Raw genomic sequence first — 13,618 nt, forward strand, 5'->3', positions numbered from 1 at the left:
ACTGTGGTCCAAATCTTAACTGACTCCAATGAAGTCAATAGGACTAAATTCTGGTCTAAATTACATCAGTCTCAAGTGACTCCACTGAAGTCAATGGAATTGCTTTAGACTGGTATAATTTACCCCAAATTTAGTCTTATGTTGTGTGACAAAGTTCCTCCGGTGGGTCCTGCACTTATTGGCGGATTTTCTTGCCTCAGAGATTCACCATGTGGGTTGGGGAACAGTAGGGTTACCATACGTCCGTTTTTTCCTGGACATGTCCGGCTTTTCGGCAATCAAACCCCCATCCGGTAGCACTGGCTCGGGCAGCTTGGCTCTTAAACAGAGCCGAAGTCTGAGTCCGGGGAGGAGCAGAGCAGCTGGAGCCGGGGAGGAGAAGTGCCCGGCCGGGGGCGCAGGGTCCAGAGGCATAGGGGCTGCCCGAAGCCCGAGTGCTACCAGCTTCATGGTTTGCTGGGCAGCCTCCAGACCCTGCGCCCCTGGCTGGGCGCTTCCCCTCCCGGGCTCCAGCTGTGCTGGGGAAGCGCCGGCCGGGGGCGCAGGGTCTGGAGGCTGCCCAGCAAACCGTAATGCTGGTAGCCCTCGGGCAGCCCTTTTCGCGTGGCTGGGAGGGAGGAGGGGGAGTTAGGGCGGGGACTTTGGGGAAGGGGCGGGGAAAGGGTGGCCTTAGGGTGGGAAAGGGGTGGGGCTAGGGCCCATGGAGTGTCCTCTTTTTTTATTTTTTAAATATGGTAACCCTAGGGAACAGTCCAGAGACCTTCCCCTCTGGAAGAACCCACAGTCCAGATCAATTGGAAGGTTTGGGGGGGAACCCGGGCCCACCCTCTACTCCGGGTTCCAGCCCAGGGCCCTGTGGACTGTAGCTGTGTATAGTGCCTCCTGTAACAGCTGCATGACAGCTACAACTCCCTGGGCTACTTCCCCCATGGCCTCCTCCAAACACCTTCCTTATTCTCACAACAGGGCCTTCCTCCTGATGTCTGATAACGCTTGTGCTCCTCAGTCCTCCAGCAGCACACTCTCAGCTCCTTGCGCCTCTTGCTCCCAGCTCCTCACACTCACACCACAAACTGAAGTGAGCTCCTTTTTAAAACCCAGGTGCCCTGATTAGCCTGCCTTAATTGATTCTAGCAGCTTCTTAATTGGCTCCAGGTGTCCTAATTAGCCTGCCTGCCTTAACTGGTTCTAGCAGGTTCCTGATTACTCTAGTACAGCCCCTGCTCTGGTCACTCAGGGAACAGAAAACTACTCATCCAGTGACCAGTATATTTGCCCTCTACCAGACTCCTGTACCCCACTGGTCTGGGTCTGTCACAGTTGTTATAATGGCTTTCGTTAGAAACTTCACTTTACGGAAGTCTGTAAGTTCCTCACAACCCCGCTGTACAAGCTGAAAAATCTTGACACAATAGTCTCTTACATATCTTCTTGCCAGAGTGTGCTTGTAACAATAGGAAAAAAAGTGTCCTGAGCCTAGAAGTGTTGTGTCCACAAAAATCATCACAAAGGATGTTGGGGTTTTTTTTGAAAATTTGTGTAAGTTTTTCCCTTTCCAAGAAGAAGGGGGAAAACATAAAATTTTGATCTAAAATAAGAACCTATTAAACAAGTCATGCGATCAATAGCCTCAAGAACCTTAACGTGTTGTTATATCCACAGTCCAACACAGACATGTTGGAGTCCAACAATGTGTTGAGGTGACATGTAGCATTTCTTCCTTTCTAACAGCTACCAAAACCATTGGCCTCCACATCCTACTGTGGACTAATTTAAGCACCACACTTCTCTTCTAAAGTTCCTCAGCTATACTGGGGACCTTAAGGAGCTGAAGGGCGTACTATCCTCTCTACCTTGGCCTCTCTACTGAGCCTACTATTGGTGCTAGCTGTGAATCTTGGGGCCCAATCCTGAACCTCTTCTTCCTCCATTCATCGCACTTAGGAAGGAGGGTCCACACACACACACACACACAATCAAGGAAACTATCACATTTAATAAAAGTAAATATAAGAAACGTCATTAAAATATTTTACAACGAAATGTCAACCAACAATATTTAAAATAACAGGATTGATCCTGCAAATACCAGCAAATATTAATGACTCTACACTGGTCTTCTTTCCCTTGCTTGGATGGGGAGAAATTGTTCTTGGACACCAGTGACTTCTTCTGCATGGAGTTTGCGGGGTGGGCACTTGGTGGGGTTCAGGGACTCCCACAGGTTCATCATTTCCCTCCTTGATGATCAAGAGAGTCCCCATGCAAGGGGTTTCAGGTGCCGGTGGAGATGTGGTGCTGGGAGTCCTGCAATCTCCATGTCCTCCTCCCAATGGCTCTGGGGAGTGGCAGATGTCTAGAAAGAGGGTCCTCTGGGTCAGCAGCAGCAGCCTGGGCAACAGCTAGTGGAGACAGCCCATGGACAGTTGCAGTGGCCAAACCCCAGACTTGTTTGGCCACTCATTCTATCAACGTCTCCATTAGGGAATGCTCCCATTCCCTATGGTGAGCCTCCTGCTCCACAAACTAGCTCAAAGTCTCCTCCTGCTGAAGAGCTTTGCCTTCCTCTGCTCTGAGGAACTGCTCCTAATTCTTCCTTCCATCTCCATGAGCAGCTCTTCCAGGGTCCTTCTCCATCAGCCTCTGCTATATTGAGGTGCTGCTACTGCCCTCCTGGTGGAACAGATTCCCTTTCTGGAGGCAAAGATCCTGATAATTCAAAGACAAGAGTGGGCTTCTTCCAAAGGGGAAAAATATATAAGACAAGAAATGCCCTATATAACATTGTTTTGCTGTAGAAGGCCAAAATGTTGATACTTTTGAGCATTCCAGGAATGCAACTGTTACTATCCTTAGTTCTCAGACAACTTGGCAGCCCATGAGGAAGGAAGAGGCTACCAACGATAAAAAAAAAAAAAGTGTACAGTAATTCCTCACTTAACGTCACCCCGGTTAATGTTGTTTCGTTGTTACGTTGCTGATCAATTAAAGAACATGCTTATTTAAAGTTGAGCAATGCTCCCTTATAACATTGTTTGGCAGCCTCCTGCTTTGTCCACTGCTTGCAGGAAAAGCCGCCCGATGGAGCTAGCTGGTGGGGGCTTGGAACCAGGGTGGGCCAGCAGCCCCCATATCAGCTCTCCTAAGTTCCCTGTGCGGCAGCCACCCAGCAAGCTATCAATTGCTAGGCAGTTCAGGTGTCCCTCCTGCCACTGCCATATGCTGCTCCTGCCTCTGCCTTGGAGCTGCTCCCAACATATAGAACATCTTCGGTCTGGAGAAAAAAAAATTTCCCTGCAACTTAATTCCCCCTATTTACATTAATTCTTATGGGGAAATTGGATTCTCTTAACATCATTTCGCTTAAAGTAGCATTTTTCAGAAACATAACTACAACGTGAGGAGTTACTGTACAAATGTCCATACTGTTTCAAGTTGCAAAGGATTGGCAGTTCCTTACAGTGCCTATATTACCAGTTTGCAATTTCCAGCACTTCAAATGCCCTGGAGGGCGAGGTGTCCATAGTAACTTACCAGCCGCAGGTTCCAGTTCCTCTCATGGCTTAGGGTCTTCCTCAGGTTTGCTTGGGGGGCGGGTTCCTTAACCAGCTCTTCTGGGAACAAGCAAATGGCATCATTCGTGGGCTCTGACGCCATTTCACCCTGGCCCTCATTGGCATCGGGTCAGACAATGAGGCTTGAGAAGAGGGTTGCGAGCCCTTGAGGGCACCCAGTCCAGATTGTTGTAGAAGGGGCACATATCATGAGCCCTCCCCCAGCCTCCGTGAAATTTCCCAGTGCAAGTGAATGTTCCTGATGCTCCATGAAAAGTCAAGGAAGATGGTATATTCTGACCACACATTGATCAGCTCCCAGTCAGGATCGACAGGCCAAGCGGCTGCACTAGTGGCAGAATCCATGCTCACCTGCATTGATCAAAAATGCAGTGGAAAGCAGTTCTGATGGAATACCATTGAAAATAGAGGGACAGGGACCTTAAACATCAGGTAAGGGGCAGGAAGAAAAAGGTTCAGTGTATTGTGGAAATTGGGGTGGAAGACTATTGACACTCAAGGCCTGGTACCCACCCCTTGTCCCTGTCCACACTGCAAACTGGCATGGGTACAGGGCTGTGCCACAGCCTGAGGTGTGTACTTACCCATATCCCTCAGGTGTGCCATCTTACTTGCCCCTCTGCTCACTTTCAGATACATGCTTCTGGGGTTTAGATACGAACAGCGAGTTACGGCACAACCATGCACATGGACAGTCACTAGTGTATACATCTCCGATAGAAAGGGGGGAAAAAAACACCCACAATGCTACTTTGCAAAAAGACATCAAACAGATACAAAGACAACTCAAATCTGTAGGCTCAATTTCTGAAATATATCAACTTGTTTATGATTTAGTGGATGTGCCTCATCTATTTGTCCAGGAAACCTAGAAAATAAGCATTTCACATACAGACACTCAAACAATTCATGCAAATGAACAACCAAATATAATCTTCAAGTGGATATGGAAGAGTGTGTTTTCATAACAAGAACAAAGACATTTCCTAGAGGAGAGTCTTCTGGATGACAACACAACACAGAAACTTAACATCAGCTTTATAGCAACATCACTACCATCACATTTTCAGTGTAATTCATTTCTCTATGAATTTCACAGAATTTTAAAACTAGAAAATCCAATGGAACTATTCCATGATCTGTCTTGAAAAGACACACCCTGAGGTGCTATTAGATAGATATGCTATATTTCATAAAATTTGAAACAATTCTAAATATGATAACTTACATGAAACAGTTGCTGGGAAGGTCTTTTTTGGTTAAGGTGTATGAAGCAGAGTTTTAATAAAGCAAGAGCCAAAAAGGCTGGTTTTAATTTACACTGGATGCAACAATACCCGGCACTGAGTCAGTAGGGTTGAAGATCCGTGTTCCACTTTTTGTTGTAAGTGAAAACCCTATTATAATGGGGCAGTAGCACCACTGTAGTTAAGATTGAATCATTTCTAAGTTGGCTACTGTTATCAGTACCTGTCCATCTCTATTTGGTGAATGTCAGGTTCCTACTGGTTGTATCTAAAACACCTTGGTTAAAATAAATACATCTTTTGGATGTAGCATACCATTGTCTACAGTCCAACAGATTATTTTGTTGCTGCCTAGGTCAGCGTCCTTTGTTCCTGTGAGGCTGGGCTGGGTTTGTCCCATACCTGCCCTGATGAGGTGTGAACTGCCTCCCTGTTCTTGGAGAGTTTTTGCCTGTGTTTGCTTTAAGCCATGAGGATACATTTTCAGCCTCATAAGTATATACATGAAATTATAACCTATAACATTACTATAACAATTACTATAATCACTATAACAACAATGCTCAGTGCATCATGAGCCTTCTGAAGGCATTCAACATGACAAACATTGCATTGGATACCACACAATCATTTTATAAAGATGAACATGGGGGCATAGGGTGTTCCCCCAAGGTACAAAGCATCACACATGCATTTGATTGGTGTTAGGTGGGGTAGGCTGGTTGCACATATGAATCCATGTTTGGAACAGGCAAATTACAGGGACAGTGGAGAAAGCCAAAATATGGTTTCTACTGATCCACATGTATCTCCTGAGCCACAGGTTTCCTGTTATCACATGGAGACTGGTGTACATTGCTCTTTGGAGACAAATAAGATGACCAAAGTGCCTGCCACTTGAAGAATGCAATTATAAAAAGGAGAGTGCTGTGGGGGGAAAAAAATTGTAAAATAATATGCATCTATCAAAGCAAGCACACCTGGTTTGTCAATAAGTAGAGGAGCATTTATTGGTATAAACACTAACACAAAAGGGTTGAGATGTAATGTTGCTGGATGCCACGCAAGGGGCTTTGCGCTCATCTGTTATTGACTTCAAAACTGATCGTTTGCATAGCAACTGTACCTATCCAAATGCTCATCCAGACTTTGCATGTTTGTTTTTTTAATATGGGATTAACTCTTATGCCACAATATATATGTGCACTATGGGCCTGTCAAGTAATTCTTTGGACTAACAAAAACTTGAGGCTAATTTCTACTGTGATTTACACCCTGGTAAATCCAGATTATTATGGAATTATCACAGTATAAAGGAGAGTACATTTGTCCCATTGATTTAAATTCATTCATGTTTTCCCATACTTATGGGATCAAAGATACATCTAAACACACTGGAAAATATGGTTATATTTCTTTCAATTTGTAATGCTCCACATCTCTAGTTCCTGGTGCACACATATGCAACTGAAGCAAAGCACCTCAATAGTTTAAAAACTTAGGGTCAATTCTTAATTACACCAGGGTAATTCCAGAGTGCCTATGGGCTCTGATTTTAGAAAGGTGTAAGTGAGAGCAGAATCTGACCCTTAACACAAAATAGCATGCTGCCAATGAGCAATATGCAAATTTTGAAATGCTTTTCTTTTTGTTATTTCTAAATCAGTTCCCCGCTCACCCCTGTCTACTGTCTCAAAAGCAAAGATCTTAGTGAGGGCTAAAACCATGGCAAGTTTAAAGTTTTAGTTATCCATGCCTAAAGAAATAAAATCTTTCACTGGTGAAACATACCAGCTTTCCAAATGTTCAGATAACTCCCAAATACAGGCGTTTCACCAAGCTTCCAGTAACTAAAAAGGCCCTGCTGAAACAGTGTCCAAATACTAACTCCTCCTCTGTCCCCCTCTGCTGCTTTTAGTACAAATGCCTTGCCTTATCAGTCATAAATCTGCATGCACAGCACTATGATAAACATACGGAGTTGGACATAAACAATACACATGCACACAGGGGGAATTCGACAGAGGAATTTTTATTAAGACCAGAAAGTGCATATACATGACAATTATTCTGAACAATGGTAAAAGTATTGCACAATGAAATGCACAGCAAAGTCCATGATTTCTCTTGCTGTACGCATATTTAGGCTGATATTGTCAAAGAATCTTATGGGAATTAGGAGCGCAAATCCCACTGAAATTCAATAGGAGCTTGGGTTCTAACTCCGACTCCTTTCAAAATCCAGCTTTAAATTTTTAAAGCTGTTTTTAGACAATCATGATTAAGTCTGGCAAACTTCCAAACCCTTCATATAATGTGTGTTATGTGATTTATATGACAGTATACCCATAAGTATTTATAAAAGTAGAAATTACTCTACAACAGGGAACAGTTAGGTTCATCCTCAAAAAAAAAAATACAGCAGCTTTGGACTATCAGGTTTTAAGTCATGTCTTTTCAGCTTTTCACAACATAATATGAAAGTCTTGAGCTCATTTTTCTCAAAAAAAAAAAAAGTTGCAAAATGTGCAACAAATCAGGAAAGGAGAAATATAATATGACGACACTCACTCACTATCTTTAGACTTCTTGCCAATGCAAACAGCAGAAGAAAAACACCTTCATCTCTTGAGAGACCCTAAATTCCAAGTTAATAGATACTATGTTGAAGCAGAGACTCTAAATGTAAGATCTTGTAAAATGTGAGCTGTTTCACAGTCTACGTAATTAGAGTGACCTGCATGTGCTCTCTCTGGTCCTCACCAAGAGTACCAGAGTGCAGGATGACAACTAGCCTATTTTCTATTCAGTGTAAAAGTTCACCACTTCCCCTCAAGATGACAAATCTTACATTAAAATATGAAAATAGCCCTTCCCTCCCCTCCAGGCTCTCAGTCCCCACTACACATTCCACAGGGCTTGGGCTTCAGCCCCTCAGCGGTCAGCCTCCCTCCCTGACCCCTTCCGTTAGTTTTAGTAAAAGTCAGGGACAGGTCGTGGGCTTCTGTGAATTTTTGTTTATTGTCCACAGCCTGTCCCTGACTTTTTCTAAAAATAACCATGACAAAATCTTAACCTTAATAATAGCCATTGACGGACCTATCCTCCATGAACTTATCTAATTCTTTTTTTAACCCAGTTACAGTTTTGGCCTTCACAACAGGTTGACTGTGCGTTGTGTGAAGAAGTACTTCCTTATGTTTGCTTTAAACCTACTGCCTATTAATTTCATTGGGTGCCCCTGGTTCTTGAGTTATGTGAAGAAGTAACTAACACTTCCTTATTCACTTTCGCCACACCAACCACGATTTTATAGACCTTTATCATACCCCTCTTAGTCATCTCTTTTCCAAGCTGAAAAGTCCCAGTCTTTTTAATCTATCCTCATATGGAAACTGTTCTATACCCTTAATCATTTTTGTTGCCCTTTTCTGTACCTTTTCCAATTCTAACATATCTTTTTTGAGATGGGGTGACCAGAAGTGCACACAGTATTTAAGGTGTGGGAGTACCATGGATTTATATAATGGCATGATATTTTCTGTCTTATTACCTATCCCTTTCCTAATGATTCCTAACATTGTTAGCTTTTTTGACTGCTGCATGTGGAACTGATGTTTTCAGAGAACTATCCACAATGACTCCACTCTTTCTTGACCGGTAATAGCTAATTTAGATTCCATCATTTTGCATGTAGAGTTGGGATTATGTTTTCCAATGTGCATTACTTTGCATTTATCAACACTGAATTTCATCTGCCATTTTCTTGCCCAGTCACTCAGTTTTATGAGATCCCTTTGTAGCTCTTCGCAGTTTGCTTTGGACTTATCTTGAGTAATTTTGTATTGTCTGCAAAATTTTGCCACCTCATTGTTTACCCCTTTTTCCAGATCATTTATGAATATGTTGAACAGCACTGGTGCCAGTACAGATCCCTGGGGGACACTGCTATTTACCTCTCTACATTCCAAAACCTGACCATTTATTCCTACTCTTTGTCTCCTGTCATTAAATCAGTTACTGATCCATGAGAGGACCTTCCCTCTTATCTCATGACTGCTTACTTTGCTTAAGAGTTTTTGGAAAGGGACCTTGTCAAAGGCTTTCTGAAAGTCCAAGTACACTATATCCAGTGGATCACCCTGATCTACATGTTGGTTGATCCCCCCTCAAAGAATTCTAATAGATTGGTGAGGCATGATTCCCCTTTACAAAAGCCATGTCGACTCTTCCCCCAAATAATCGTGTTCATCTCTGGGTTTGATAATTCTGTTCTTTACTAGATTCTCAACCAATTTGCCTGGTACCGAAATTATTCCAGCAAGTCTCCAGCTCCAGATCCATTTGTAGCTTTGGGAATGGGGGTGGGAGTAAGGTGGGGGAGGATGCCAACTCTGCCCACTTATGGATGAGGTGCAGCTCTGCAGAGATGCAAGTTTTGAACTATATCAGCAAACATGGAAATCAACATTTTAGTTTAAGGCTGTATCTAGATCCTCTAACAGATCTTTTAAGACAGCATTCCAATCCTGGAAAGAAAGACACAGTAAAGAACTATGCCCTCTGTTTGAAAAGAACGAGATTCTTCCTTCCGCTTGTTAATGAACAATTAATCTCTTTGTGTAAATCTATTAGATATCTAATCATGTATTACTGGTGAAAAAGAAGAGACCATTTCAGTACTTATGATGAACACTAACGATACTTATTGCTTGAAGGTAACATGAAAGACACTCCATTCAGCTTCTGTGACAGCTTAGCTTTCCTGCTTTCTGCTCTGTCTTACATAGTTAACTAACATCTTCCCAAAAGTACATTCTGAACAGTATATGTGTTCAATCAAATTGAACCTTCTCCCCTCAGTTCTTATTCATGCAGAGCCCCTTTACTATATGCTATTTGACATGAAACAGAATCCCTGTTGCTGCCTTAACTATGGTATAGCTTCTCACCACCCCATAGCCTCAAACATATCACAACTTTAACCTGCAAAGCTCAATGCAGCAAAGTAAACCCATAGTTCCAAAAAAACATGCTTTTTAAACAGGAGATGTTGGTGACGTCTCATTTGGGGGGGAGGAATAGCTCAATGGTTTGAGCATTGGCCTGCTAAACTAAGTTCAATCCTTGAGGGGGCCACTTAGGGATCTGGGGCAAAATCAGTACTTGGTCCTGCTAGTAAAGGCAGGGGGCTGGACTCAATGACCTTTCAATTTCAAGGTCCCTTCCAGTTCTAGGAGATAGGACATCTCCATTAATTTTAATTTTAATTTTAAAGTATTAAGCAACAAGGATTTAGAAAAGAGCTGTATACTTGTACTCTGAGTGAATAATTCTGGAATCACCAAAGTTCTAATACAAGGGCTAATTGTCTAAAAACATGGTTGTCGGAGATAGTCGCCCTGTAATCTGCTATGCATTAAAATCTTCCCCCTTCAGGGGGATTGGAATCAGACCACGAGCATAAACAAATACCTACACAGAATCATTACATTCTAGCTAGGAGTGAGTTCTTGAGTTACTAGCAGACTAAAAACAAGTATGAGAAGCGTACAGTGTATTCTCATCCAGACAAGGTCTTAACCAGAAATTAAGAATTTAAAAAGGAAGCAGCCAGCAAGATGTATTCTCAGTGGCCCATTTTGTGGTCCTTATCCACTGACAATGAACCTCCTACGTAAAAGGCACATTACAAATCAATTTAACTGTATAAAATGCTATGGGGACAGACAGCCACCCTTGGCTCCATTCCGCAGCTTCCCAATGAAAACTTGTAACACTACCCCCATATTAGCAATCAGCATAATCTCAGCTCTACAAAGTAACCTTTTTTTAAAAAAATGCTCACTTGGTGGAATGCCTAAAATGAAACCAAGGAAGCTGTATAGGGTGATTAAAAAGGAAAATCTTCCCTTCCTCTGTACTCACCCGGGCTTAAAATAACATTAAGAGTTATGGTAGCAGCCTATTCTCCATCAGAAAGACACCACCAAGGAAAAGCACCTAAGGTATTTTAGTACCACTGGTATTTTACCATTCCAAACTGTCCTCATTCAGATAAAAATGGAGTATGTTGTCAATCCTGATGGCTTGGATACTCTATGCAGATATCAGTATGCTGCCATTCATGATATTCCTTTTCACAGAGACTCTCTCTTAAAAAGGTAACTAGAATAAGCAAACACATTTATTTGGGGATGACCTACCAAATTCAGAGTTTCAGACTTAAAATGACATTCTCTGAAGTGTATCTTTTAAACTAATATTACCCTCAAAACTGCACAACCTTGGTTAGCACAACAGCTTAAGCCAAATGTGAATAAATCTGGAAATATAAGTCAATGGTAGTCCTTACGTTAGAATTAAAAAAAAAAAATCTGACTGCAGAAAACTAACTGAGACCCACCAAGAGTCTTTAACAAAAGGAGGAAAATGCTTCCCTCAGACAGCGACCCTTAAGTACGCAACATAAAATTAAGAGATGTTATTATTCTAACTAAAAGTAGTTTTTCTGAATCTGTATTTGCAGACTATTCCACGGGGAATACATTGTGCAGTAACAGGAACTGATAGCCTAGCCAGAGATTTAGATACAATGACATCTACAGTAACTAGATGGCAAAATGAATCTTGCTCGAGATGGACTATGGAAATAGAGAGTGGTAAACAGAGCTGTTTCCTTTTAAATAAAAAAGCATTGGTAACGTCATGATGGTCTAACACTAATATTTAGGAAATGCTGTCAGATTGTTTACAAGTGTAAAAAGGATCACTTTTCCCACCCTCTGTAAAGTCATGGAGACTAAAACCACAATTTGTGCTTACAAAACTCAAGGCACAGAACTGTGAACACAGATTTACAAACCTTGAGGGTTGTTCTACTTTTCAAATGATTGAATACTAGTTTTTCAGGTCACATTTTTCAATATTCATAATGTTACAACATACAATGATGGTGGCATGCAGACATTTAATATGTTATTGTATACATCTCACATGAGCTTTGGTATGCAAGAATCGACACCCACTGACCCAATATTAATGAGTGGGCACTGACCCCTTTGTGTCTGCAAATTAGCAGTGTGTGTATATCTCTAGGCAGCTGCTTTTTCCAGTTCTCAACCTCTCACCTCTCTCTGGTTCAGCCCTTTAGTCTTCCTAACTGGATTTACATTTTACTATCCAGTGTTCTCTACTGAAGCTTTTAGCACTAGTTAAAGCTGAAAACGCCCCTTATCCCATGAAACCTGTAGAATATTGTAGCTGTTTCAGGCTCAACTCTGTCCTTTCATTGTTATACCAACATGAATGGGTCTCTGCAGAAAATAAATGCAAGGATCTTCATGCATTCACTAATGATTATCTCTGCCTTCAAACCCAAAGTGAGGAAAGAAGGCAGGCTTAGAAAAAACACTTTTCTTCTGAGATTACATATTTCACTAATAACCACAAAATATTCCCTACAACTGGAATTGTCCAGCTTCTTACAACGAAGCTATCAATTAAACAAAAGAAAAACCCAATTACATTTTTTGTCACAGGATGAGCACTAACATGTACTCTATAGATAGCACTGAATTATATCTATAACACACAACAGCATCCTTGGTGTTTTACAGGCATAAGACAAGTCCTTGACCTAAAAAGTTCACAGTCTAAACAAACAGGATGCAGTGCAATGTCTTTTAAAAATCCCATCCCTCCCCCCCCCAAAGATTGGTTAGTTTTTATCATTGCAACCCCAACTATAGCCTCAATGATCATTTAATCATTCTGAGAATGCAGTTCTTTCAGAGCGATTTCCAGCACCACTGGGCATCTGCTGCATCCCTCTGCCAGCGCAGGATTTATAGGAGGCTGTTTTGTAGGTACAGATCTAGCCCCAGTAGGGCTGTACAGTGCTAAGCGAGCCCTAGGTGTAGCAGGCTGGCTGGTCAGATGCGCCACGGACACGCATTTCCTAAGCAACTGAAGGAAGGACCCTAGGAGCAGCGGTGCTTCACTTCACTTACATGCCCTGCTGAAGTTGCAGCGATGCAGCCAGGGTCCAGGACATGCACAGCAGCCAAGCTCTCAGGGTCATCTCGGGGATCAAGGGCTGCCAATTGCCAGCTGCAAAAGTTGAGCGGGCTCAGCAGGAGCTGGCATCGGGCAGGGGCGAGGGGAGGCGATGGCGGCTGGAGCAGTTCGTGGTCCGGAGCAGAGCCGCCGGGGTGCTGAACGGGTGCTTCTTCCCAGGCTGCGGTGCTGGGAGCCAGCCGCTCTCAGCTCCGCCGCAGCCCCGGCTGCGTGTGATCAACAGGCTCCATGGAGCCCCACACCTCCCAGCCGCGGCCCTCCAAATCATTCAAAGCCGCTGCAAAGCAGCAAATCACCGGCCTCGCAGCCTCCTGGCCCAGCCCACCGCCCTCCCGGGGCTGGCTGGGCAGGGCTCGGCGGCTCCGCAAATCGGAGCGGTTTTACCTGCAACTTCTTTCGGGGGTGGGCAGCTCTAACTCCGCTTTACACCCATCCCCACCCCCGCAACACCGCTTTCACAACTGCCGCCTCCCCACACGCACCATAACCCAGTCACGCCTGCCTCAGTGCTCCCTCCCCCCCCCACCGCTTACACCCCCCACCTCAGTGCCCCCTCCAACTCCCCCACACCGCTTACACACCCCTGCCTCAGTGCCACCTCCAACTCCCCCACACCGCTTACACCCCCCCACCTCAGTGCCCCCTCCAACTCCCCCACACCGCTTACACCCCCGCCGCCTCAGTGCTCCCTCCCCCCCCCCCGCTTGCACCCCCCAC

General features: G+C 43.6%; 1 protein-coding gene across 7 annotated transcripts in view; it reads right to left on the bottom strand.

The window, feature by feature from the left end:
- The window catches only part of LOC101953726 (multiple epidermal growth factor-like domains protein 6), a 276,313-nt gene extending 262,946 nt beyond the window's left edge, over positions 1 to 13,367 (bottom strand). For 5 of the 7 annotated variants that reach the window (XM_065557816.1, XM_042853745.2, XM_042853743.2 and 2 more), the window contains exon 1: positions 12,835 to 13,366. In XM_065557816.1, the coding sequence (XP_065413888.1) occupies positions 12,835 to 12,905 (71 nt within the window). In that variant the 5' untranslated portion in view covers positions 12,906 to 13,366. Of the gene's footprint in view, positions 1 to 12,834 lie in introns of all 7 variants that reach the window. The other 2 variants (XM_008164980.4, XM_008164979.4) reach the window with 1 other exon arrangement.
- Positions 13,368 to 13,618: the final 251 nt, after the last annotated feature.

Source organism: Chrysemys picta, chromosome 9 (genome assembly GCF_011386835.1).
Source record: "Chrysemys picta bellii isolate R12L10 chromosome 9, ASM1138683v2, whole genome shotgun sequence".
Lineage (NCBI taxonomy): Eukaryota > Metazoa > Chordata > Testudines > Emydidae > Chrysemys > Chrysemys picta.